At 43.4% G+C, this 27,445-nt stretch overlaps 2 protein-coding genes across 2 annotated transcripts; both read left to right on the top strand.

Annotated features, from left to right (window-relative positions):
* The first annotated feature begins 540 nt into the window (after nucleotides 1–540).
* Nucleotides 541–27,445, top strand: LOC118829142 (synaptojanin 2 binding protein). Its single transcript, XM_036736109.1, has 4 exons — nucleotides 541–750; nucleotides 10,891–11,027; nucleotides 22,046–22,141; nucleotides 24,800–27,445. Exons 1-4 carry the CDS (start codon nucleotides 687–689, stop codon nucleotides 24,938–24,940), a joined length of 438 nt encoding a protein of 145 aa, XP_036592004.1. The 5' UTR covers nucleotides 541–686; the 3' UTR covers nucleotides 24,941–27,445.
* On the top strand, nucleotides 546–7,717 carry LOC118829141 (protein FAM50A). Its single transcript, XM_036736108.1, has 2 exons — nucleotides 546–750; nucleotides 6,084–7,717. Exon 2 carries the CDS (start codon nucleotides 6,248–6,250, stop codon nucleotides 7,328–7,330), a length of 1,083 nt encoding a protein of 360 aa, XP_036592003.1. The 5' UTR covers nucleotides 546–750; nucleotides 6,084–6,247; the 3' UTR covers nucleotides 7,331–7,717.

Below are 27,445 nucleotides of genomic sequence, written 5' to 3'. Positions count from 1 at the left end.
AGTTATGTGGCAGCATGCGGTATCCTGTCCTCCTAGCCAGGAATCAAGAAGACCTGGGTTCAAATTTGGTCTCAGACACTAAGTGCGTGACCCTGGACAAGTAACCTAACTTTTTTGGCCTCAATTTCCTCATTTGTAAAATGAGGCTAATACTAGCACCCACCTCCCAGGGTGGTTGTGAGGATCAAATGAAGTGATGATTGTAAAGTGCTTAGCACAGTTGCTGGCACGTGGCGAGAAATATATAAATGTCAGCTATCATTACTGCTATTATTAAACAACTGGCCCAGCCTCAGTTTCCCCTCCTACAAAATTCCCCAGCGTTATCGTAAAGACCAAAGGAGTCACAAGTATACAGGGTCCCAGAAATATCAAGGATGCCCTTAGCACCTGGTGCACCTTCTCTCTCTCTCCCGTAACAAACAAAATCCTCCCAAACAAACCAACCCACGTGCAAAGCCTAGGAGGGGGAGGGGCAAGGGGAGGGGAGGCGGAGAAGCCCGGGAACTACATCCCCCAGAATTCCCGGCGCTTCCCTTCCTCCTCTTCCTGTCCAGGGCGGCTGATGAAACTGAAAGTGCTTCTGCTGCAGCTGGGTTTTTTTTTTTTTTCACCTTCAGTCCTGTGAACACCACGGGGGGGTGAATCCGGTCGGGGGGTGGAAAACCCTGGGCCCTGGGTAAAGCATGAACGGAAGAGTGGATTATCTGGTCACGGAAGAAGAGATCAACCTTTTCAGGGGACCCTCAGGTACTTGGCGGGAGCTGGGGTTGGGACGCGGGAGGGGGAAAGGGGCCGGGGGGGGAGGGGACGTGCAACCTCAGGCTCCCCGCCACACCGCGAGGGGTCTCCCCACCCCCACCCCCGACCCCCAGCCTCCCCTTGGCCGGGCCCGGGGCCTCTATTGGTGTAACCCCTTCTCCCTTCCCCCTCGTGGAGGGGGATCCGTCGGTAGCCTCGTGTCCGCCCTTGGCGGAGGAGCCCCTGCCCCGTCCTGTCCGCAGCCTGGCACGGCCGAGCTGCCCTGTACGTCACGGCGACTCCCGGGAGAGGGAGGATTAAAGGTGGGGGGCGTATTTGTAACTGCCCGCGATCGCTCTCTCCCTTTTCTTCCGGAGGTTTTTATTTTTATTTTTAAAAATCTCCGTTACCGAGATTCTGTGGAATCCCACGTGAAAATTCACCCCCCGCCCCCGTATAAATTCTTTTTTTCTTCCGAGAGTCAGTGGCGCTGCTGATGGACAGCCCGTGGGGCGATGGAGCCCATCACCGAGCTCAATCAGGCCCGCAGCCGACGAGGGGTCTTTGAAGGATCCCCTAGGCCAGGTCGCGCTCCGTGCCCGCAGAGGCGGTTCGCCCAAGGTCACTAGCTGGTCCAGCGGCCGGGCCGGGCTGGCCGTCTCCGGCCCCTGGGCTGCTGGGTCTTCAGCAGGACCGCTGCCTGGTTTTATTTACGGCCCTTCGCGCACGGCCTCCCCCTGCGCCCCCACCTCTGAGAGCGTGGCCCCTGAGCAGGCACTTGAACCCCCGCAGAGCGGGGCGTCCATTGAACCCTCTGAAAATAGCCCCGTTCTCGGTCAGCAGCCTAGCCAGCGGTGTCCCGGGCGGGGACCGAGAGGAACCTCGGACTCTTAAGCCTTCTTTTAAGATGCTGTTTCCTACTTGTTTGCATCTCCAAATAGTGGCTAGCGTTCGGTGTTTTTAATTAGAAAGATCCCTCACCTGTCGGGTGAACTTCCTGGGGAGGTTGAGAGTTGTCTGTTCCCCATATCCCGAAGTGGGGGGGATGGGTTCTTTAGGACAGCAGTCTTTACATTTTTTTTTAAAGACACTCCTAATATGTGTATTTTTTTTTATAAATTATATACATGTACTGCTGTGCTAAAAGTGATTTACATTATCAAACTTGCATAAACATATACATTTTGAAAGGATAGGATAAAGATAAATAATATATGATAGCAGAGTCATTTGGGAGCTGCTGGAATTTATTGAATTGAGGAAAATTATTGGACAACTGTGTATAAAATAGATTCGATGAGGAGAGACCAACTAGGAAATTATTTCAACAATTCAGTCTAGAGGTGAAGAGTGCTTGGACTAAGATGGTAGTTTCATTAAGAGGAATATAGAGGTAGAAATGCCAAGATTTGTCAACTGATAAGATATGTGGGTGAGGGAGAGTAAAGACTGGAACGAGACAGGAAGGTAACTTGGAAGGATGGTGTTGCCCTTCTCCAGCAGTGCCTGCCCAAGCCATGAACCGACCTGGGGCACAGGGGATGGGTATGCTGGTGGGGTGGGGTGGTGGTGAGAATTTTCCAGTGGCACCTAAGTACTTGCTGCTATGTGTACTGGTGAGGTGATAACTCCCCAGAAGGACCTATGCAGGGCTCAGAATCAGGAAGACTGTGCTGGGGTAGGGTAGGTGTGATTGTATTGGAAATAAGCCCCATTATTTACTACGGGAGGAGTGCGGGAGGTGATCCACCCTTTGATTGGTCTATCCCATACTTCTTGGAGTCAGGCCACAGCCCAGCCCCCTCTTTGGAGACCACCTCTCTAGGAGGACGGGAATTTGATGTCTAGAATGAATTTACAGAATTTTTAGCCATCGTGTCCATGGAGTGGCCACGCAGGGACACCAGAAGACCAAAGACGTAGGCAAGGGAGCAAGAGTGAGAGGAAAAGGTAGAAGGAGTGGGTGGGATTGGGATTTGTGAGGGAGAAAATAAAAGCAACCTGGGTTGGGTAATGATAGAGGGCTAGCAACATTTTGCCGCAGAGGCTTTGCTGAAAGTACACAGTTAATTTTTTTTTTTTGGAGGGGGGATAGCAGGGCAATTGGGGTTAAGTGATTTGCCCAAGGTCACACAGCTAGTAAGTGTGTCAAGTGTCTGAGGCCGCATTTGAACTCAGGTCCTCCTGACTCCAGGGCTGGTGCTCTACTCACTGCACCGCCTAGCTGCCCCAAGTTCACAGTTAATTTTACAGTTAACTACAGGTGATCAGCAGTGACCTGGAGTCTATTCCAGCTTGATCGTGAGCCAGATGTCACAAACTAACTAATACTAATTTTTGAGCTGGAAAGGGACCTTAGATATCATCTCATCCAATTCATTTGTTTTAGAGATAAGGAAGTTGAGGTCCAGACAAGTGCGACTAGCTCAAGGTCACACGGCAAGTTACTGGCATAGGTGGGACAAAAAAATCAGGGCTCCTGACTCCTGTTTGTTTGTGCTCTTTTCCTGAATCAGTTCCCAATAGATGCAGAAGGGAAGTGAGTAATCTGGGATGTGTGTGTGTGTGTGTGTGTGTGTGTGTGTGTGTGTGTGTGTGGAATGAGGCAGATTAAGTCAAAGATGAGAGTAGACAATATGCTGAAAACTTTGCCTTTTTTATTACACCAAATTTTCTGCCCATTAGTGAGTAATTCCTAGCGGATTACTTGTGGGGATTTAATCCATTTAGCACAATAGAAGGGCTTCTAAACTTATTCCAGACTTCACATTTGGGATATCAATTGTTCAGAAAATTCCTTTGTTTTTGTTTTTCCTTTTAAAGTTTTTCTTCCCTGCTGTTGAATCCTTTGTAGGGAAAGTATGGTGCTCAGGATATGTGGATAGATGAATCGTGGAGCTATTAAGAGAGGTGGAGAATTAAGTGAGTCAGATTCTAGTTCCCAGTTTGGAGAGGAGGGAATAAACAATTACATAGCACCTATTTTTGTGCCAGGTACTGTGCTAAGTAAGCGCTTTACAAATATTACCTCACTGGATCCTCACAACAACTCTGGGAGGTAGGTGCTATCATTATCCCTGTTTTATAGTTGAGGAAACTGAGGCAGACAAGTTCAGTGACTTGCCCAGGGTCACACAGCTAATTAGTGTGGGAATCCAGATTTGAACTCTGGTCTTCCTAATCAAGGCCCGATACTCTATCCGAGTATTACATAAACAGAAAAGGAATTATTGATGAATGGAAACTAATCCATTAAGCACTTACTGTGTGCCAAGCACTGTGATTAAATGCTGAGGATCCAAATACAAAAATGAGATGATTCCTTTCCTCAACAAACTCACATTCCAATAGGGAGAGAAAGCCCATAAGGGAGTCGTGGCTATGGAGAGTTGTTTTATTTGTAAAGTCACCAGGATAGTAAGTAGATCCATAGGGGATCTGATCCCAAAAACAAAACAGTAGCTGTGACTTCATCAAGGTCATGCCAGGCTAACTTCACTTCCTTTTTTGAAAGGTCTAGCCTGGGAGATGCAGGGAATGCTGTAGGTATAGTTAACTTATTAACTTCTGGAATGCAGCCTGTCCTGGGGCCAGGGTCCATATCAAGACTTATTTTATACCCTGATCCTCTCAGTGTTCCCATGTCCACCAGCCAGGACCTCCCCGTTCCTGGGAGCTTTGGTAACACCAAATCTTTGCCCATTTAGAGCTCTTTGCTGAGGGACTGTCCCTTTTTTCCATGAGGTCTGAATAACAACTCTTATTCTCATCCAAGGGTGCAGTGTTGCTACTGAGTCAGCCAGGATCCTTTTTTTTTGGTTCATTTTCACTGGCTGTCTTCCATTTCTGGAATTTTCTCCTTCCTTGTCTTTACCTCCTGGCTTTATTCAAGCCTCAGTGAAAAGCCCACCTTGAGTGAAAGGTTTTTCCTGGTTCCTCTTAAAACTAGTGCCTTCCCTCTGTTAATTTTCTCTGGTTTGTCTTGAACACATCTTGTTTGTACATAATTGATTGCATGCTATCTCCTCCATTAGATTATAAGCTTCTTGAAGGCTAGGACTTATTTTGCCTTTTTTGGTATCAGTTTCTGGCACACACTAGGTGCTTAATAAATGCTTATCGATTAATTGTTCATTACAACTTTATAAAGACCTTCTTCAGGTGATTAGAGCCAGGTACCTTCCAACAATATCATCCCTTGGTCCCCGGGCTCTTTGTGGGAAGGAGTTGTCTAAACCATCCTCAGGGAAAGGAGACCAACCCAACGAAAGATTCCTGGGTCATTTCCCCAGAGTGTATGGCACTCTTTGAGGGGACTGGGACCTCAACATCTGGGCAACTCTGGGTCACGAGTGGAATAGGTAAGATTTTGAGAGGGTCAGTGAGAACTGTTCAAAAGCGGTCCTTATCAGATAAGTATTGCTGGTGTCTAGTTCTAAAAAACCACTGGACCAGTATCTTCTACCTTCCTAGGGTGGTGCTGATTTATCACAGACATGGCTTCGGGGAGGTGGGATACCCAATCCCAGTTGTTAGGGGCGTGATGAGAATGCTGTGGTTTAGCAGGGGCAGACCCTTTGCTCTGTAATGGGGAAGGAGAGTCTGTTTGCCAGTTGGAGGCAGAGGGCTCTGTTTGACATGAGGATCTCTGCTGGGCAGACTCATAGATATACCTTATTCAACCTCCTCATTTTATAGATAGGCAACTAAAGTTCAGAGAGATGTGTCTTGCCTAAGGCAAAACAGCTATTGAATGGAAAAGCTGAGATCTGAACATGGGTGAAGCCTTTTTTACCAGAAAGGTCTTCACATCCCTTGGGTTACTTACCATAAAGCGCCCTTGGCACATGGACTTCATTGGTCACCACAACTATAGATATCCTGGTAATTTAGGGAACCCTACAAGAGTGTTTCCCTTCCACAAGTAATGTTGCAAACCATATTGTCCCAAACACACAAACTTATTGAGAGGTTAGTGTTGGAAGCTCAAGGGGTTGGGAAAGAAAAGGAAATGAGGTAGAAAAAGGAATTTGAGGAGCCTATTAAATTAGAGAACCTTAAAGATCATCCAGTCCAACCTTCTCACCTTACAAATGAAGAAACAGACCCTCAGAATCCTTAAAGTCATATATGAAGTTAGTAGCAGGGCTGGAACTAGAACCCAGCTCTCCTGACGTCCAGTTAGCATTCACCTTTTTAAGAATTCTTTTAAAGGTCACTCTTCTGGGACATTTTTGTCTTTTCCCCCCCCCCTTCATTAGCCACATAGCAAGGTGTGCTTGTGGTCTAATCTGGGTACAGATTTTTTTTCAGGGTTTTAATTTTAACTTTTTGTTATCTAGAACTTGACAACTATCAACAGACATGAACATTTACATATAGAAGAATCGAAAAAGGAGGATCGTATATGAAACTGAATCTCTGATCTCTATCTCTTGTTTTTTGAAAGTACATAATAAGTTCTTCCTCAGTCGCCTGGCCCAGAGTGCTGCCATCTACAACTGCCATGGCTCAGTACAAGGGTGCCGCCAGTGAGGCGGGTCGCGCCATGCATCTGATGAAGAAGCGAGAGAAGCAGCGGGAGCAAATGGAGCAGATGAAGCAGCGGATCACTGAGGAGAACATCATGAAGTCAAACATTGACAAGAAATTCTCAGCTCACTATGACGCAGTAGAGGCCGAGCTCAAGTCCAGCACCGTTGGTCTTGTAACCCTGAATGACATGAAGGCCAAGCAGGAAGCGCTGGTGAAGGAGCGGGAAAAGCAGCTGGCTAAAAAAGAACAGTCCAAAGAACTTCAGCTAAAGCTGGAAAAACTTCGAGAAAAAGAGCGCAAGAAGGAAGAGAAGCGCAAGATCTCTAGCCTGTCCTTCACCTTAGATGAGGAAGAGGAGCCTGAGGAAGAAGAGGAAGATATGGATGAGGAAGATCTAGAAGGGGAAGGCAGTGTAGACATGAAGAAGAACAGACCTGGTTCCTACCTTCAGAGAATTAGCAGTCTAAGTGGAGAAGAGATCCCTTCAAAGAAGAGAAAATTGGGGAAGAACCCAGATGTGGACACAAGCTTTCTTCCTGACCGTGACCGAGAGGAAGAGGAAAATAGACTCCGAGAGGAGCTTCGGCAGGAGTGGGAGGCCAAGCAGGAGAAGATCAAGAGTGAAGAGATTGAAATTACGTTTAGTTACTGGGATGGCTCTGGGCACCGTAGGACCGTGAAGATGAAGAAGGGGAACACGATGCAGCAGTTCCTGCAGAAGGCCCTGGAGATCCTGCGGAAAGACTTCAGTGAGCTGAGGTCGGCAGGAGTGGAGCAGCTCATGTACATCAAGGAAGATCTGATCATACCTCATCATCACAGCTTCTATGACTTCATCGTCACCAAAGCCAGAGGGAAGAGCGGTCCACTCTTTAACTTTGATGTCCATGATGATGTTCGGCTACTCAGTGATGCCACAGTAGAGAAGGATGAGTCACATGCAGGAAAGGTGGTGCTGAGGAGTTGGTATGAGAAGAACAAGCATATTTTCCCAGCTAGCCGCTGGGAGCCCTATGACCCAGAGAAAAAGTGGGACAAGTACACGATCCGATAAGCACCTGTAAAAGACAGCATGTGATCTTTGCCTCACCTCTCCTCCATCCCCATCCCCACCTGTCCACTCACACTCTCCTTCTCATTTGTTAGGCTTGACAGAGAGAGTTAACAGCTGCTTGTAGACATCCTTCCTTCCTCCTCGCTCCTTCTAGCCCTCCTTCCCTCCCTCCCTTCCCACTGGTTTTTTAGGTGTATCTGGGTCCCCTAGGTCCACATGTTAACTGAGAAGCAGACCCTGGGACTGGCACAGACTGGATGGGGCTGTGGCAGAATTGGTCCCTGAGTTTCTACTCTCCGATTCTACTGTTCTTTAATGTTTCTTATTATAGAATAAATAAACTTTTGCATGGAAAAAGTATATAATAAATTCAAATTAATTCCGAAACTGTCCTGCTTAAACTATGAGTTACTTCTGTTCTCTTTTGTTCATTTCAAAGTATTTCATTGAAATGTTTTTTCCATCACTAGCACTAGTCCCACTTATTCCCCCAGTTCTTCTCCCTTCACCCTAAAAAGCAAAATTTTCCCTTACAACAAATAAGCATAGTCGCACAAAACAAAGCCACTCATCGTCCATGTGTGTAAGCCTATATTTCATTCTGCACCTCTGTCATGAAGTGGGAAGCGCAGTTTTATCATCAATCTTTTGGAATTGTGGTTGGTAATTGCAGAGATAAGAGTTCATAAATCTTGCAAAAATTATTTTTCTTTATAGTGTTGGAGTCATTGTATAAATTATTCCCTTGGTTCCTGCTCAGTTCGCTCTGTACCTGTTCATGCAGGTCTGCAGGTTTCTTTGAATCTGTCTCTTCTGTCATTTTTTACAGTACAGTATTCCATTGCATTCATATACTGTAATTTATTCGGCCATTTCCCAGATGATTAGCCATTTTATTTCTAGATTCTTGCTACAACAGAAAGTAAATATTTTTGTACATATGGGTCCTTTTCCTTTTTTTCTGGTCATTTTGGAGTATGTGCCTGTAAGTGTATCACTGGGCTAAGGGTATGCATAGTTTATAGTTCCAAATTGCTTTCTACAATGACCGGTCCAGTTCACAGCTCTACCATGAGCTAGATCAGAGCACTACTCTGTCTGTCCTCCCATATCTCTGTCCTGTGAGTGGTGTTTGGTAATTGGTGGAGATGGCTGGCCCCTTCTCCACAGGAGTCGCTTCCCTGGATATGATTGTAAAGGCTGGACTAGAAGCAGGACAGGCAGTCTGTGGGATGCTGCCACTCCTAGGGCTCCTGAGCTCCTCTACCTTTTGGTGGTCCTTGGTCAGTAGATGTTGCAGGTGGTGGCATGGAGGATTTGACTTTATCTTCTGTGGCTCCCAGTGCTTTGAGGTGTGCATAGCTGGGCCCTGCAGAGTGATGTTGGGGTACACAGGCCGGGGGTAGGACTTGACTTCAAGAACCTAATTAATAGAGCTGGTGCTGGCTTGCAGTCCCCCTCTTCAAGCCTTCTGGTTAACTTCTGGTCTCTTTGCTCATCCAGGCTTCCCTGGTGTGGTTCTCTCTACCTTCACTGGCTTCTCTTGGGCCTTGCTTTTTTTCATCTACAGGAGAGGGAATGATCTCCAAGTTCCTTTCCAAGTATAACTTTGTTTTTCTGTGACATTTGTAGTTTACCAGTGGACTGCATAAGCAAGGACAGAAGAGCATGAGTAGGGTTGTCCTCCCCACCAAAAGAAACCTGACAAGGGGAGAGTTTCCAAAGGGGTCCCTTAGTAAACATTAAGTTCTTTCTGTGTGCAGAGCACCATATTAGGTTCAAGGGATAGATCCAGAGATTACATAAAGACAGAGTCTCTGCCCAACACACCACACACCCACCCACCCACCCAAAAAACAAGACTAGGATACAAAATGGTATTTGATAATTAGATCAAAGAAGTGTAAACCAAGGAGTAGGTAGGGTCTAATGAAGAAAGGATTGCTACTGCCTGAGCCTGGGCGGGGGTATCAGGAAAAGCTTCAGGCATTTGGGCTGGGCCTTAAAAGTTGGGTAGAATTCCTATGAATTTGGTGGAGAGGGCATTCCCTGGATAGGAGATGTCCTAAACATTACTACTGGAGGGCATGGAGATGGGACCGTGTGGGAAGCGTGTGGAGCACCATGAGTTTGGCTGTTTGGTCCAGACCTGTGTGAGAGAAGGCTGCAGAGGTGGTGCCACGTTATACAGAGCCTTCCCTGTTGGTCAGAGTGAGGACGTCGAGCTTCTCTTGGTACTCAGTAATGAATGAGTAAATGAAAAAGCATTTATGAAGTGTTTACTACATGCCAGGCCCTGTGCTAAACTCTGAGGTTACAAATGCAAAAAGCAAGAGAAGCCTATATCCTGATGAGGGAAATGGGGGCTGGGCAGGGTGTTTGGTAAGGACCTCTCAGGAATGTCTAAGGGCCATTGACATATTTTTTTTCCAAGGAAATGCTTTGATTATGGAGTTAGAGGTGGAAAAGGCATTTAGGTCCAGGGTCACCTAGATATGTTGAACCCTAAACACTCAATCATTCACTTAGTAATGGACCAAAAAGTACTTTTTTTCTACCCCATTGAATAATTTTCTTTTCACTTTCAGTTTTTTGTTTTTGCATTATATACATTTACAGGTGATTCTCACTTTGTGAGAGGTCTCTTAAAAATAGTTAAGTAAAACTAATAGAACAGTGACATCATCGGAAAGTGTTCGCAGCATTTCACATTTGTAGCATCTCCACCTTTCTCTTTTTTTCCAAATGAACAAAAATCTATCCTCTCCCTCCTGAACCTCCCCCATTAGGGAAAAAAAAGAAAAGAAAAAACCAAATTCTTACAATAAATATGCATAGTCAAGCAAAACAAATGACTTTAATGGCTGTACAAAAAAAAGTACATGTGTGTCATTCTTCTCCAAATCTGTCACTTCTCCGTCATGGGTGGCACGTTTATCGTTGGTCCTCTGGAATCATGAATGGTGGCTGTATTGCTCATAGTTCTTACAGCTTTCAAAATTGTTTGCAGTGTTGTTGCTATCGTATAAATATTTTCCTGGTTCTATTCATTTCTTTCTTTTTCCATTTACAAAAATCCTCAAATTTGTTCATTTTTATCATTTTTATTTTATAGTATAAATTGTTCTGGTTCTGTTCATTGCCCACTGTAAAGAGCATAATGGGTGAAGACTCTGGACTTTGGGATACTGCCTTCCTGATGTTGCCAGAGCCATCAGAAATGGAGAGCAGGTCTTTAGTCCTGCAGAAATTAACATTAATTCTTGGTTCAGTTTCCTTAAAGGAACCCGGGATCCTTTCCTGAAACCTCTGGCAAATCCATTTGAACACATTTTATTTCTGGCCTAATTCAGGTAGAGAACTCTGGGAGCCATTGGCTTGGCTTTGTGGGAATACCATCCCGACCCCATTTCATCTGTTTGCCTAGTCTACGTCCATGTTGTCTGACATTTTCATTTCTCTCTCTCCGTGTCCTGCTGTCTCTCTTTTCCCATCCCTTTCTCTCAATCCCCTCTCTCTCCACCCCCTCTCTCCCCTTCATTCCCTTGTGATTTTCTCAGGGCTGGGCTTCAACATCGTCGGAGGGACAGATCAACAATATGTATCCAATGACACTGGCATCTACGTCAGCCGGATCAAAGAGGATGGGGCTGCCGCCCAGGATGGGCGGCTCCAGGAGGGTGATAAGATCCTCTCGGTGAGAACTGGTTTTCACCTTCTTCACAGTCCTCTGTCTCCTAAGCCTTACCCCCTTTCCCATTCTTTGGAAGGATTCTTGCTGCTGGAAAACATCATAGAACTGACTTTAAGAGTCCTTGGCATTATCTAGTTTAACCCTTATCTTTAAATGAGTAAGGTATTTTTATTATTTTGAGTAAAGTATTATTGACCCAATTATCTGAGGCAGAGAGGTTAAGTGATTTGCCAGTGGTCACACAGCTAATAAGCAAAATGTAGGAAGGGAGGGTAGATAAAAGAATTTCAGTCAAAATGGCAAAGAATCCAGGACTCTAGTGTCATAGCACAGCGTTTCTTCTGCTCTGAAACTGCTTCCCTTTCAGTAGTTGAGATTCCCAGTGCCTTGATCCTGCTTTGATGGTTGCCCCCTGCTCATTGGATTTCCGTCTTACCTCAGGCCTTTTCTTTGTGTAGTTTTTGGTGTTACATCACTTTTTCAGCTGCAGAATCTGTTCTTATGTGCTTAGGCCCCACCTGTCACTATGAAATGGAAAAATAGGATATGTAGAATAGTTGGTAAGAATTGTGTAGTTAGCATGGGCCCTGAAAAAGTTAGTAATGGGGCTAAAAGAAATCAGACTGTCAGTTAAGTGTGAATTTCCATAACTATTGAAAACAAAACAAAACACCGGCCCTTCTTCAGGCTCTTCCTAGTCATTGTTCTGATATGTGTGTATACAGATACATGTGTGTGTGTATGTATGTGTGCATGTGTGTCTATGTGTGTTACACCCACACACACAAACATATATATATATGTATAGGGAGGGCTGGAGAAAGTAGTTTTCGCATGTTCTTTTTCTTTGTTTTCAGGTTATGCTGAAGATAGGTAACTACCAATATACACATATGTGATAGGAAAAGTGGACATAGTAAGGGTGTTGGTAGGGTACTCCTAAGGGCAGCTACGTGACACAGTGAATAGAGTGCTGGCTCTGGAGTCTGGAGGATCTGAGTTCAGTCCTCAGACACTTACCAGCTGTGTGACCCTGAACAAATCACTTAACTCTGTTTGCCTCAGTTTCTTCATCTGTAAAATGAGCTGAAGAAGGAAATGGCAAACCACTCCAATATCTTTGCCAAGAATACCCCAAAATGGAGTCATGAAAAGTTGAAAAACAAGGACTAACTCTAAAGACCTGAAGTGCACTAAAGCAGAATTTGGAGTGGGAAAGGCCTTTAATGACAAGAGCCTTCAGTTCATAAGATCAGAGATCTAGAAGTAAAAGAGAATTCATGGTCCATCTTGACTTGAGGAGGCCCAATGGCTGGCCTGGAGCTATCTCTCCTCCAGGAGAAGCAGTGAGGCAAAGTCTTGGAGAACTAAAAAGGATCTCTACAAGAGGTTGGAATGGGAAAAGTGTGGATTGGAGGTAGTATGAGAGACCAAACAGAAATAATGAAGAACATAGAGAACTCCACAAAGGAGTCCAAGATGTTGAGAATTTTGCCTTGGCTGCAGTCCAGTGGCTTTTTGGTTTTTGTTGTTTGTTTTCAGTCGCTCCTGATCTCTCATTTCATTAGTGACTAATATGTATCAAGATTCCAGGAGGCAATGTGATGTAGTAGACAGGTTCACCCTTGGAATCAGGAAGGTCTGAGTTCATATTCTGGCTCTTAAAAATGCTGAGCAACTGTGGGCAAGATGCTTTTCTTCTCAGTGTCCAGGCAAATCTCTGGCTATAAGTTACATAAATGTTGCCCGTTTGCATTAGCGGAGAGAGATGTGACACCAAATATTTCCCATATCCATGAAATCACAGGTTTGGAACCGTCTCTCTTCTCTCCTTCCCACCCCCACCCCCCCAAAAGCCTCTAGTACCTTCCAGTGCCTCCTCTTGGGGCAAGGAGGGCAAAGAGAGGGACTCCATCTTTGCCTCTTTCAGTGACTGAGGCTGAGTTTGACAGTCAGTGTCTTTTTGAAGAGGCTGGTGCTTCATTTGTCCTTTGACTCTGTCTCCAGGGACAGAAACTCATTTAGCTTTGGAACGTTGACCAAGGCAGCTCTGTACAGTAGACTTCAGTCCACCAGAGCCCCTGTTTCTCTCTACCACCCTGCCCCCCTCCCCCCATCTCAGTGACTCAGTGTTTAACCCCTGGACAGTTCCTTGAAACCCTGAAGGCCTAAACTTTATTTCATGAGAGGGACTTAAGTTAGGAAGCTTAGAGACACAAGTGTGGGGTGTTTCGAGGAGCATCTTGGAGAAAGTCTGTAAACTGGAGATGACATTGTAATGCTATTTCAAGGAAGCGTGCTAGTACTTTGCCTAAATAGAAGTTTTGGACCAGTCAGTTAACAAGTGTTAAGTGCTTGCTATATTCCAGGCACCAGGTTAGACCGTCCAGAGCCTGACTCACAGTCATTTCACCCAAAATCCTGCTCTTACAGCTAGAGGATATCACCATACACATTGATACTCCCTCAAACACTCCCAACTTTTTAGTGCCTCCGTCTGCTCAGTTCTTGTGATCTAGTCCTTCGTGCCACCTTACCTCTACCTAGTAATGGTCGACCATACTCAGGGTCTTACCATTACTCACAAGCGTTCCACTTCCTTCTTAGTGAATTCTGACATCTCCTTTATCATAAGACTTTGTCATTCCGTCTTTCCCTGTACATTATGACTCCTAACCCTGTTCTTCATCTTCCAATCCCTCCAGCCTTCAGTTCTTTCCCAGGCCATCACTGTTACACTGGCTTTGCTCTCCTCCCTTCCTGGTCTTCACAGACCCCTTAGTGGATCGCTTCAGCCCTATATTGTCCTCTGTACCTGAGTCCTTTATTCCCTTGTCTTTTTGTCAGTCATGCTTTGTCAAACACCAGACTTGGATCGCTCCCACCTTCTGCCTTCTTTGCTTCTATTCACAAGCTTCTGAGCAAAGCTGGATAAAATCATGAAACCATCTGTGCTTCCTGGATCGATTACACATTTGCTATGTAATCTCACCTGGGCCCTTATTGCTGCAGTTCAGCTCCCTGTTGCAGTCACTAGAGTGCTTTTTTTAAACCTTTGCGTCTCTCCTTCAGCTTCTCATGGCATCCCCTCTTCCCATGGCATCCCCTCTCAGGTGAGGAACTTGGTTCATACTTCACTGGAAAAATAGAGGCCATCTGCTGAGAGCTTCTCCTCTCCTCCTTATCTCACATCACTCAGGTATCTTCCTCTCACTAATGCTTCTTTCACCCCCTATCTTACATGAAGGGGTGGCCCTTTTGACAAGGTAAACCCTCTACATACACTAGTGATTCCATTTTCTCTAGCGGGCGGCCCTCTCTGTCATCCCTATTCTTTCACTAACTTGCAGTCTTGCCGTCTCTGTTGGCTCCTTGCTGCCTACAAATATCCCTATGTCTCTCCTATCCTTAAAAAACTCTCATTTGGTCCTTGCTATTCTAGCACCAACCTTACTTCCTATCATCCTCTATCTCTCCTTCCCTTTGTGGCCAAAATCTTTGACAAAGCCATTTATACTTCAGTGCCTCTATTGCCTTTCCTCTCCCTTGATTCTAAATCCTTGGCAATCCAACCTCATCATTCAACTGAAACTGCCCTCTGGAAGGTTCTCAGTGGTCTAGTTGCCAAATCTAGTGTCCTGTTCTCAGTTCTCTGTTCAATTGCTTCCTTATTTTGATGAGCTCTGCCTTTTTCACTCTCATAGATTTTGCTCTTTTATGGGGGGTTGTTTACTATGTGTTTTGGAGTTTCTAGTTTTTTTTTTATCCTTGGCATACAGTTACGGCCTTCCGGTAAGATATCTTGAAGTGATCTTCTGACATCCTGTGAGCTGGATTTTTACCTCTTCCATTTTTCCTAAGTGATATCTACCTCTTATCCTAGTTCCATATCCTAAAGTTAAATGGCAGCATCATGGCTCTCCCTTATCTACTAGAATAATGACTATTTTCTTTCTTTTTTAATCATTCTTTTTTATCGATTTGCTTTTTTTTTGTAAATAGTATTTTATTTTTTCCAATTAAATGTAAAGATAGTTTTCAACAGTTCATTTTTTTTAAAAGATTTTGAGTTCCAAATTTTTCTCCTTCCCTCCCTCTTCTCATCTTCCAAGACAGCAAGCAATTTGATATAGGTTATACAATCATGTTAAACATGTTTCCATATTAGTCGTGTTGTGAAAGAAGAATAAGAACAAAAGGGAAAAACCACAAGAAAGAGAAAAAACAAAAAATAAAAAGGTGAAAATAGTAGGCTTTGATCTGCATTCAGATTCCATAGTTCTTTCTCCGGACGTAGATAGCATTTTCCATCATGAGTCTTTTCGAATTGTCTTGAATCATTGTATGGCTGAGAAGTGCTAAGTCTATCATAGTTGATCATAGCACAGTGTTGCTGTTACTGTGCACAGTGTTCTTCTGGTTCTGCTCACTTCACTCAGCATCAGTTCCTGTAAGTCTTTCCAGGTTTTTCTGAAATCCACCTGCTCCTCATTTCTTATAGAACAAAAGAAGTGTTCCGTTACATTCATATACCACAATTTGTTCAGCCATTCCGCAACTGATGGGCATTCCCTCAGTTTCTAGTTCTTTGTCACCACAAAAAGAGCTGCTCTAAATATTTTTGTACATGTAGGTCCTTTCCCCCTTTTTTATGATCTCTTTGGGATACAGACCTAGTAGTGGTATTGTTGGATCAAAGGGTATATACAGTTTTATAGTCCTTGGGGCATTATTTCAAATTTCTCTCCAGAATGGTTGAATCAATTCAGAAAGAATAATGAATATTTTAAAAATTGCTATTATGCAGTGACTGCCTCTCCACCCCACCTTCCACTCCCCTCCCAAAGAAAAGACCCTTTTTGATGGGGAAAGCTCTTATGAGCTTTCCAGATAGTGTCTAATTCTTTTAAGAAGATTAAAGCCTTGTTGTATTTTTTTTTTGGAGGGGGGAAGGCCAGGCAATTGGGGTTAAGTGACTTGCCCAAGGTCATGCAGCTGCCTTGTTGTATTTTAACAACTATAATCATAAATAGGTTTTTACCTGTGGGGAAGGGAGTGCTTTATTTAAAAAAACATGCCAAAGGCCAGAAGCCATAAGAAAAAATTTGGGACTCTTAACAACAGCAATAATGATGAGGTGATGAGGATAACACTAACTGCTCATTATGTGGCAGGTTAATGTTTTTAAAGAACTTTATATATGTGATCTCATTTGGGACTCACAACAGCCTGGTGGGACAGGTCCTACAGGATTATAATTCCCATTTTACCTATTAGAAAATTGAGACTCAGAGAAATTAAGTGATTTGCCTGTGGTCAACCAGCTAGTAAATGTCAGAGGCAAGATTCAAGTGGTCTTGACTCCAAGTCTAGGAATCCATTCATTTTGCCTTTTAGTTATGTAACACTGGAATAGGTCACTCAGGAAGCTTGTGAAATCTCTCCCTTTCTCTGTAAGCTTTAGCAAATACTAGATTCTTATCTTCTTAGGATAGATTACCTATGGTCTTGCCAGAAGGACTGGGTGACTCACAGACGTCCATGTGATCTCTATTTATTTTATCAATTGAAAAGTGGTGACTGAACTTATGACATTGGTGATTTTTCCATTTTAACAAAACTTTTTGCCTAATAATACCACAGAGGGATAGGTCATTAGTCTGCTCAATATCCTGCTGTGCTACAGCATTTCTCAAAGATTATGGAATATAGTGAAATTATATAGTGAAATGTGGTCGACAGTATCAAGTACTCTGAAGTACCCATTGTCTGCAGAAACCAAAGGCATCTCTGTTGTACTCAACTTAGAAACTGGAGGGAGATAGGACAATCATTTATGTACACATCTGCAAAGGAGAAACTGATTTAGAGCAAGTAAAACTGCATCTACAGCCAATAAAACTGAATTGCAAACCTGTAGAGCCTCCTAATAGCCCCTGTTAGAGTAAAATTTAATTCACTAGAATACAGCAAGAATTTTTTTCACCCTTGCTCTCAACTTTGATGAGAAGAATGTAAAGGGCAAGAAAATTATATTACTTTCAGGCATTAAGTAAAAGTGAAACTTCTGATATTTATGACCTGAAGTCAGTACACGTTCAGTTCCTCCTATTATGTCTTCTCTATCTACTGATACAGTATCATGTAGAAAGAGTTCATATTTAGAATGAATAACAAGCCCAGGATCTTCAGTCATTAAAGAAGTTTGGTTATGTTTCTAGTGCTAGGCTTTACTAAGGCGGGAAAAGGGATAACAACCAGAGTCGAAGCAAAATATGCTCTATATTAAATTCCTTGATCAAGCAGAACACCTTTTTAGTGTCTTTTGAGAAAATCCAGTATGACAGAAGGCTGCTATGAATTCAACAACACTTTTAGTCAATTGGCATTTTATTCATCAAAAAAAATTTGGAAAAATTTAATCTGTATGGGGCATATTATTTATTCATCCTATCCACAGAAGACACACTGGCTAACCTATCAAATAGAGATTCATGGACCCCTTGCAATAATAACCCTTCACAGGTCCAAAGCCTACTTTTTGGCACTTTCTGTTCTGTTACAATCTAGTAGTGCTATTCTTTAAAAACAGTGTTATAAGAATGTTTACATTGGGTTTTTTTGCACTTAATAATATTTTGTTTTTTCCCAATTACAATTCCAATTCCAAATTCCATACATTTCCAATTCCAAAACTAAAGATAGTTTTCAACATTCATTTTTGCGAGTTCCAAATTTTTCTCCCTCCCTCCCCAAGAGAGCAAACAATCTGATATAGGTTATACATGTACAATCATGCTAAACATATTTTTACATTAGTCATGTTGTGAAAGAAGAATTAGAACAAAAGGGAAAAACCACAAGATAAAGCAAGCAAAAAACAACAAAAAAGTGAAAATAATAGGCTTCGATCTGCATTCAGGCTCCATAGTTCTTTCTCTGGATGTGGGCGGCATTTTCCATCACTAGTCTTTTGGAATTGTCTTAGATCATTGTGTTACTGAGAAGAGCTAAGTTGATCATACTTGTTCATTGTATAATATTGAGTGCAACGCAACGTTGTGCATATGTTTTCCTGCTTCCGCTCGCTTAACTCGACATCAGTTCTTGTAAGACAGGCCTGCACAGCTTGCAGCCCATGGGCCGCTGGTGTCATGCCAAATGATTTTGGGGTGCCGTTGAAAAATGTAGAGGATCATTTTTCTTGGGCCACCTGAAAACCTTTGGCATGCCGCAAGCAGCCAGCGGGGATGTAAGTGTCCCACAGACAGCAGGCTGTACAGGCTTGATGTAAATCTTTCCAGGTTTTTCTGAAGTCTGCCTGCTCATCATTTCTTACAGAACAACAGTATTTCATTACATTCATATACCGCAACTTGTTCAGCTGGCTATTCCCTATTGTTGGGTATCCTCTCAATTTCCAATTCTTTGCCACCACAAAAAGAGCTGCTATAAACATTTTTGTACATGCAGGTCCTTTTCCTTTTTTAATGATCTCTTTGGGATACAGACCTAGAAGTGATATTGCTGGATCAAAGGGTGTGTACCGTTTTTTTATAGCCCTTTAAGTGTAGAGTGTTTACAGTCCGAACATTTCCTTAATTTAACATTTCTTTAATGTAAACATTACAGTGTTTGCATTCGCAGTATAAACATTGTGAACATGTAAAAGTCATTCTGTTTTATACAATTTTTAGTACTTGTTAGTGAGGAGTACGGAAATAATTAAGACACGATCCCTGCATTGAAAGAACTCATAAATACTACGGGTGGTAATAAAGAGAGGCAGCAATAAAGGTGACACATTTACAAGTGCATAAGGAGTGGCACGTCCAGCGGACGCTGTGCTGGATTTGGAGTTAAGACAGCCTGGTTTCAAATCCTGGTTCTGCCCCTTACTAGTGAGTTGTGTGACTTTAGGCGGGTTACTTAATGTTTTCTCATCTGTAAAATGATGGGCTGAACTAGATGGCCTTTAAGGTCCCATCCAGCTCTCAATCTGTGATCCTTTAATGAGGATGGAGAGAGAAGTTATTTCTATCCAGGAGGATTAAGGAAGACTATGGAGAAGGTGACATTTGCGCTAGGCCTTGACAAACAGGTGGGTTGTCAGTAGGTATAGATTGAGGGGGAAGAACATTTCAAAGACAAAAATGATATACATAAAGACAGATGAGAAAGTGTTAGATGGGTATGGGGGAAGGTCAGTACTCCGTTTGGTGTGACATTAGAGTGGATGAAGGAAAGTTGTGTAAGATAGTACTGGATGAAAGCCAGATGGGAGGGAGATGAGAGTGGGGATGGGGCCAGGTGGAAGGTGAGTGGGAGGAGTTAAGGATCAGCCCTTAGGTGCCAGGCTAATAAGCACTTTGGATTTTGTTCAGAATGCTATAAGTATGTGGAAAGTTGACAGAAGTGGCAAGAACATGTGAATGCAATGACTGTAGTGGTTGCCTAGAGAGACTTATTAGACAAGAAGAGTTTCAGAGGAGAAATAGACATAGCTTAAGACCAGAGATAGCATTGTGGGTAGAAAGAGGGACATGATGGCCTGGTGGGAAGATGGGAAAGTATAAATGGGATGAGAGGTAGAGTCATAGAATTGGAAGGATCTTAGAGACTGTCTGTTTCAGGGGTTGCAGACCTTTCTTTGTGTTACAAACCCCTTTGGTAGTCTGGTGAAGACTGTGAACTCTTCTCAGAGTAATGTTTTTCAATAATTGTTAGAAATCCTAACTATCAGATAGAGACTAGTGAAAATAAAGATTTAACATTTTTTCCATCCAAGTCCAAAGACTTCCTGGTATTTGGGGACTCTGGCTCCCCAGATTCATGGCTTAGGACAACTCCTGTTCTAAGAAGAGATGAATAAACTGAACACCAGAGAGGTAAAATGTGTTCCCCAAGGTCCGATAGCTAGCTAAGTGGCGTAACTGTGACTATAAACTGGGCCTCCTCACTCTTCCTCATCTTGGGTGCTTTTTCCTCTGCACTTTTTTTTTAAATTTTATTTTTTTTTTTTGCAACACATGGTTCTACATAATTTTGAGTTCCAGATTTTCTTCCCTCCCTCTCCCTCCCCAAGATGGCATGGAATCCCATATAACTTCCATGTATAACTTCGCATTGAATTAATTTATACACTAGTCTATTTGTGGAGAAGAATTATGACCAGTGGGATGAATCATGAGAAAGAAGAAACAGAACCCAAAAACAAAAAACACAACCCAACAACAAATACAAAAGAGAGAAAAAAAAGGGGGGGAGAAAAAGGCGAGCATGAAGTGTGCCTCGATCTGCATTCATACTTCATAGTTCTTTCTCTGGATGTAGATAGCACTCTCCGTCGTGAGTCCTTTGGAGCTGTCTCTGCATATTGTGTTGCTGAGAAGAGCAAAGTCTGTCAGGGTTAGTCATCACAGAATCCATATATCTGTGGTTGTGTATAACGTTCTCCTGGCTCTGCTCTGCTCACTCAGCACTATGTTGTGTAGGTTTTTCCAGGTTGTTATGAAGTCCATATCATCCCCATTTCTTATAGCACAATAGTATTCCATTACCTTCATATACCACAGCTTGTTCAGCCATTCCCCAATTAATGGGCATCCCTTTGATTTTCAATTCTTAGCTACTACAAAAAGAGCCGCTATAAATATTTTTGTACATATGGGTCCTTTTCCCACTTGTGTGATCTCTTTGGGATACAACCCTAGGAGTGGTATTGCTGGGTCAAAGGGTATGAACATTTTTACAGGCCTTTGGGCATAGTTCCAGATTGCTCTCCAAAATGGCTGGATCAGTTTTAAAAAGTGTTCTTTTCTTTCTTTTTTTTTTTTTAACATCTTGTCAGTGTTCTTTTCCACCATATTACTTCCCAGTCATTACCTTCCTCCCTGCTCTCTTGCCTCTTCAATTCCCAAAACGAATCCTCCCTTGTAACAAGTAAATATAATTGGATGAAGCAAATTCACACATTGGCCATGGCTGAAAATGTTTGTCTCATTTGGCACATGTAGCCCATCACCTCTCAAATGAGAAGCAGGAGGCATACTTTACCATTAGTTCTCTGACGTTACTATGGAATACTGCATTGATCAGAGTTCTAAAGTATTTTATTGTTGTTTTCCCTTAGATTATTGTGGCCATCATGTAAACTATTCTGCTTACTTTGGTTTGCATCATTTCATATAAGTCTTCCCAAGTTTCTCTGAATACTTCATATTTCGGTCATTTTGTACTTGTTGGTCACACACTTTGCTTCTGGTTATTAGCCACCACGAAAAGTGCTACTCTAAATATTTTGTATCTGTGAGACCTTCCCCTGTATCTTGGAATCTGTGCTTTGTGATGGTATCACTGGTAGCACTGGTAGTGGTCTTTCTGTTGTAGCACACCACATCTCGATAGTTGTGGGATAAAACCCCAACACATAACTACAGTACACAGCACTACTGGAGAGGTGTAAAACTGAGTGCTACGTAAGCTCCAAGGAGAAAGAGCTTGATTGACAAGGTGGATCAGGGAAAGCATCATGGAGGAGATGACATTAGATTTGGGTAGGAATCCTGCAGAAGAGGGAGAGGGAAGGCACATTAGGCTTTGGGAACAGTCTGAGCAAAAGCTTCGAGGCAGGAGGACCCATGAAAAGTTAGAGAGTAGTTCAGTTTGATAGGAGCATAGAGGGCAAGAAGGGTAGTAACAGGCTGCAAATTTAGGTAAGACTGGAGAAATTAGGCAGTGCCAGATTGTGGAGGCCATGAATGCATGAAAAAGTAAGTTCAGTCTCTACTCAGGATGTAGTAGGGAGCCACTGGAAATTTTTGAATGGAGGAGTGACTTGATAAGGTCTATGCACCCTTTACTCTGTGCTCATTTCTCACCCTCCTTATAGAATCTAATTTGTGAGTTAGCCATAGAATTCACCTTTTAGGATTTTCAGGACTCATCATATTCCGAGTATGTAGACATACTGGAGCTTTGCTTCTAATTCCCTTATTCTTCTTCCTTATTGTTCTTGGCAGGTGAATGGTCAAGACCTGAAGAATTTGCTGCATCAGGATGCTGTGGACCTCTTCCGAAATGCCGGTTATGCCGTGTCACTCAAAGTGCAACACAGGGTGGGCATCCCCTCCATTTTTGTGTTTGGAGCCAGTCTTCATATAGCAGGCTTTTTGAAGATCTATGGGAATTCCATGGACCCAGTCTCGAGCATTCCTTTTCCTGTTATCTTGTACAGGTCATTGGTGGGTGTGCAAGGAGGAGGGTTTTTGATGTGTCCTCCAGGAATTTAAATTCCCCAACGTGTAGTCTGTAATCCATGATTATGTTTGATGTGCCATTTGGTACAGAAGCTCTGGCTGTTTAGATTCAGACATGTATAAAGCCTCTCCCAGCATGAGCCATGGAGAACAGCTCCTGAAAGTCATCGTATTTGGCATTTCAAAGATAATTAGTGACTTTGGAGAGAGTAATTCCAGTTGAGTGATGAGTTTGGAAGCCATTTTGCGAAGAGCTAATAACTTGGAATCATTGATTTAGAACTAGAAGGGACCTTTGAAGCCCTTTTTGGTGTTGTGCAGTTGTTTTCAGTCATGTCTGACCCTTTGTGACCTCATTTGGGGTTTTCTTGGCAAAGATACTGGAGCGGTTTGCCATTTCCTTCTCCAGCTCATTTTACAGATGAGGAAACTGAGGCCAACAGGGTTAAATGACTTGCCCAGGGTCACACAGCTAGTAAGTGTCCGAGGTCAGATTTGAGTTCAGGAAGAGAACTTCAGACCCCAGGCCTGGTATTTCACTCTCTCGGTCACCTAGATGTTCCTAAGTTAAGTCCTGCTTCCTCATTTTATAGAGAGGACACTGAGGGTGAGAGAGATTAAGTGATTTGCCTGGAGTCACAGAGCCAGGAAGTGTCTGAAAGAGTGTCTGAACTCAGATCTTCTTCACTTCAGCACTCTCTCCTAGCATGGTGCCTGGCTTATGCTGAGCTCGATAAATGCTTAATTATTAAATAAGAAGTGAGTGAGAGAAGTTGAGGCTCTGGATGTAGACATCATTTTCTAGGAATTTGTTTGAGAAAGGGAGGAGAGTTATAGGATGATAGCTTGAGGGGATGATTGGGTCCAGTGATGGTTTTCTCAGGATGGGAGAAACATGGCCTACTTTGTAGGCCTCTGGGAAGGAACCAGTAGATCGAGATAGAGATTAGAAAGAGAGAGGAGATGATTGCTGGAGAAGACAAGACAGAATGGAATACATAGAGGGATTGACCTTGGCAAAGAGAAGGTCATCTCTTCATCAGAGACCAGAGGAGAGAATGAGAGATGTTTTCAAGGGGATTGGAAATACAGAGGAGTCTTTGTACAGAGGAGTCTGTATTTTCTCAGTGAGATATGTGGCGACGTCCTTGGCAGAGAGGGTAGCAAAAAGGCACGGCTGTAGAAAATGTGAGAAGAGGTTTGAATTAGCCTTTGTGGAGAATAGGATAAAGACTCAGCTGGGGGAGGAGTAAAAGGATTGTCTTGTGAAGGACCATTTGAAATGGCATAAATTTTTTTTGGGTCCAGTTAATGATTTCTTCCAGTTTTGTGAGTGAGAAAGAGTGGATGAGGTAGGTGGTGAGATCGATCCAAGGCTGGCATTGGAGAATTCATATAAGATTGGGGGCAAGGGATTTAAGAGTAGAGGAGGCATAGAGCTGAATGTGTTAACTGTAGAATCAAGTTTGGGGAAGGAGGAAAGTGAAGGTAGAGCAGTTTCATGGCTTGGAAGATTTTTGAGGGATGGAGGGTTTGGAATTCCCTGACAGTGAAGAGTAGGTTTAGGAGGAATATAGCATAGGGAGGTAGGAAATAATAAATAGGAGATTATGATTTGATTTGTCGATTTTGGAGGAAATGATCAATTGAAATGGAAGACTTGGGGGACAGGGAGATCGAGGGGGTTACCAACCCTCTGTGTTGTTGAGATGAAAAGGTTAGGTCATGGAGTTGAGGAATTGGGATGTTCGAGTGTTTGAGGGACAATAACGTGTCTATCGGAATCCTCTAGTAAAAAAGAGTAAATAGGAGGGAAGTCTATAAGCCAGGTGCTGGACTCCTTGACAAAGGAGAAGAATGACTTGGGAAACCATAATAACTCCTACTAGGATATCTAGTGCTTCATTTCTTTTGCAAGATACATGTCTTATGTCACAAAAGGGTCGTTCAAACTACAGGAGAAAGTACCATTTAGGAGAGGAATGCTTAGGATTTGTCTGCTTTATATTTTATTTTCCATTTTGCCTGCATCATATGGATTTTTTTCCCTTTCATATATCTAGAATTGAGAATTACAGGAAGAGGAGTTTGGGCAGTGAAAGGCCAAACTTTTGATTGCTAAGGAGAGAGCCCTCTGGGATTTGACCAGTTTCTCATGTCAGCACTGTGTGCCACAGAGAATAAGTCTGCTACTTCTAGACTGTGATCCAAGGGAGCCTTTCAGAATGACCACGCTCATAGAGCCTCTAGCTGTCTGAGAACCTTACAGGCTTATTGCATCCTCATGAGGGACTCAAGCACCTCTAGTATTCAGCAAAGCCGATGCAGAGCCTTCCCAACTAAACCCTGCCCTGTGTCTCATTCTCTGAGGACTAGAGAATAAATAACACTGAACAGTTATTAACCTTCCCTCCTGCCTTTGCCTGATGGTGCCTGTACTTCATGGTCATGTCTTTGTTGGGTGGTGGTGTTTCTGAAACACCGGTTAATGAAAAATCAATATTCTTTCCCTTCCAGGTCCAGGTGCAGAACGGACCCTTGGGTCATCGAGGGGAAGGGGAACCAAGTGGCATCCCGGTCGCCATGGTGCTGGTGCCATTGTTGGTTGTTGCCATGGCCGCAGCCTGGGCCATCATGAGATATCGGCAGCGGCTGTGATAAAAGTTTGTTTCCCTCCAGTGCACCCCGATGAAGATCTTACTTTCTCCCTCTCTCTGTCTACCTACCTGTCCACCTTGTACAGAGCCACCACATGATTTAAAGAGAAGGAATGGACTGTTCTGTTCTGGACTGATGTTGAGAAGGGCTTGTCCAACTACTGAAAAAGTTGTCATTGTTCTGATGAGGGGTGGAGGGAAGTGGGAAATTGGTTGGCAAGCTAAAGGAGAGAGTTGCTGGGGATGGGAGAGATGTATATTTCAGTAGGGTAACCAGCAGTTCAGCCTCTGGCTTTGTCCCCTGCCAGGAAAATCTTGCCCACCCAGTCACCCCAGATGATGCCCTTTTCTCTTGCCTGGCCTGTTTCAAGGCCAGTTGTGCGAATTGAGAGAAAGAGAAGGGATTTTTCTTTCTTTATTGGTTTTACTTGGGAACTCTTTGTGGTCCTCATTTTCTTCCTAACTACAAACCTAGGTGCCTACATTGAACAAAGGAGAATGAGGGGGCCATTTTCACCATTGAAAAATGTGATAGTAAATGCCTTATGGAAAATTAAAGAGACAAAGCTACTTTGTGGTTTCTAGGTTTTGAATGCTAGGGCTTTCACTTAACTGAAGATATAAATACAGTCCTACACAGTGAGAGAGCGCTATGGGAGGGGCCTGGGCCTAGGGAGGGATGAAGCTAAAGGAACTAAAGAGATTTCTCAGGGAAAATATTTTTTCCCATGATAGTATATGAGGGAGGTCCCCTCACCCCCAATTTAAGTAGGCACTTTAAAAAACTTTGCAAAAGTAAAGTCCAAGATTCTACATTGAAGAATTTTACAATTTATAAAACATTAGGTGTCTCCCTCCCCCACAGAGTACACCTAACTTCACATGTACCCTTCTTCCCCACCTGCCTTTCCCTCAGTTGTTTATCTCTCGCTATTCCCATACCCGTAACTGTGACTGAGTACCCTCTGCCCTGTTCTTCTGGTCTCTGTATATTTTGAGTCCAGGCCCCCAGAATGTTTGGTGCACAGTTGCCTGTTTAGAGGCTGCTCTGAGCCCAGATGATGTCCTTACGAATACTGAGCTGAAAATTGACATCCAGTTTTGCTAGGTCAGAAGTATCCAGGATGATTCTGGGCAGAATTCCTCAGAGTAGGCAGGGGCTAAAGGGGGCCTCTCCCCAGGTCCTTTCTCTCCTTCCTCTTATCTTGGTTGATATTTGTTGTACTGGGTGAAAACACAGCACTTGGTTCAGTTTGCCATTCTCTGCTCCAACAACGTTAAATTCCAGGTCTCGTGTTGTTGCTATAGCCAGTACCTCCAGCTACACAAAGGTCTTTGAATTCTAAGGGTTAACCTAATTGGATGCTGGGCTACTAAAAATGGACCTTTTCATACTGTGAGCTCCTATGAGAGAAAGTTATCTGGGTAGGTAGTATAATTGGGTTAGGTGTGTACTGATGCTCGTCAACCAGACTACTGGGAGCCACAGACAGAAGTTGGAAATCTGCAGGAAATCGATTCTCTCCAATGCACAAGTACCTGTTAAGAACCATGGCTGAAGGCTGTTAAGACCCAGGCTGAAGCCTTTCAGCCTGGCTATATCTCTCCTTCAGGCCACCTACAACACTGTCCCACAGAGAGAACTTGCCTGAAGGGCAGTTCAACAACCCAGAAAGGATGAGGAGGGGAGCCAAGGTAGGGTCCAAACCAAAGGGGATGTGGTGGAACAGCCATTTCCTGTGTGGGTGGGATGATGGATCTAGGATTTGATCAGTGTTTGTATTTCCTCCAAGTGCATTCATTTTTACCCTCTCATGTGGTTTTCCCCTGTTTATTCACCCAGCTCACTCAAGGTCTGTCTCCTGCTGCTGTACTGTCTCTAGGGTGCCACTTGTTCCCCCTTAGTCTTTCCATCTACATATGTCTTATCACTATGTGGCCAACTCTCCTCCCTTTCTGTTAATATGTGCATATGGTGTAGTGTGTCCCATGTGGGCTACATTAGTAACCCCATGTCTGTCTTATGCCTATCCTGCATCTTTCTGTCACTCTTTGCATTATTTGTTAATTCTTCTGAAAGTGTGCTGTTCATTGATATTCATCCTCTAGGATTGCTGGGAGAATGTGAGTGTTAAAGAGATGGGTTTTATTGGCGCTGAGCCCTTGGTTTTATAGAAGTCCACCCCAGTTTTCCAGATCTGATCTTATCCAACCTCATCTTCTCAATATGGGGTTCAGCTCATTTTCTGTCTCTAAGGCTTGTCCAGATATGCATATTGATTTCCATCCAGCTGGTCGTGACAGATTGGGCAATATGCCGCCTTCTTCTACTCTGTTTTTTCTCAGTGTGGATGATTAGGGCAATCTCCTTCACCTTGCTATGAAGGCTTTATAGTGTTTGAGGGCTCCATGCAATAGTGGAGTGCGAATAATTGCATTGTAATAATTGTTTCTAAATATATATATGTACATATATATATAATGCCAGAAAATTCTGCTCTTTAAA

This window comes from Trichosurus vulpecula, chromosome 8 (genome assembly GCF_011100635.1).
Source record: "Trichosurus vulpecula isolate mTriVul1 chromosome 8, mTriVul1.pri, whole genome shotgun sequence".
Taxonomy (NCBI): Eukaryota; Metazoa; Chordata; class Mammalia; order Diprotodontia; family Phalangeridae; genus Trichosurus; species Trichosurus vulpecula.
This window is presented reverse-complemented; position numbering and strand designations above follow the sequence as displayed.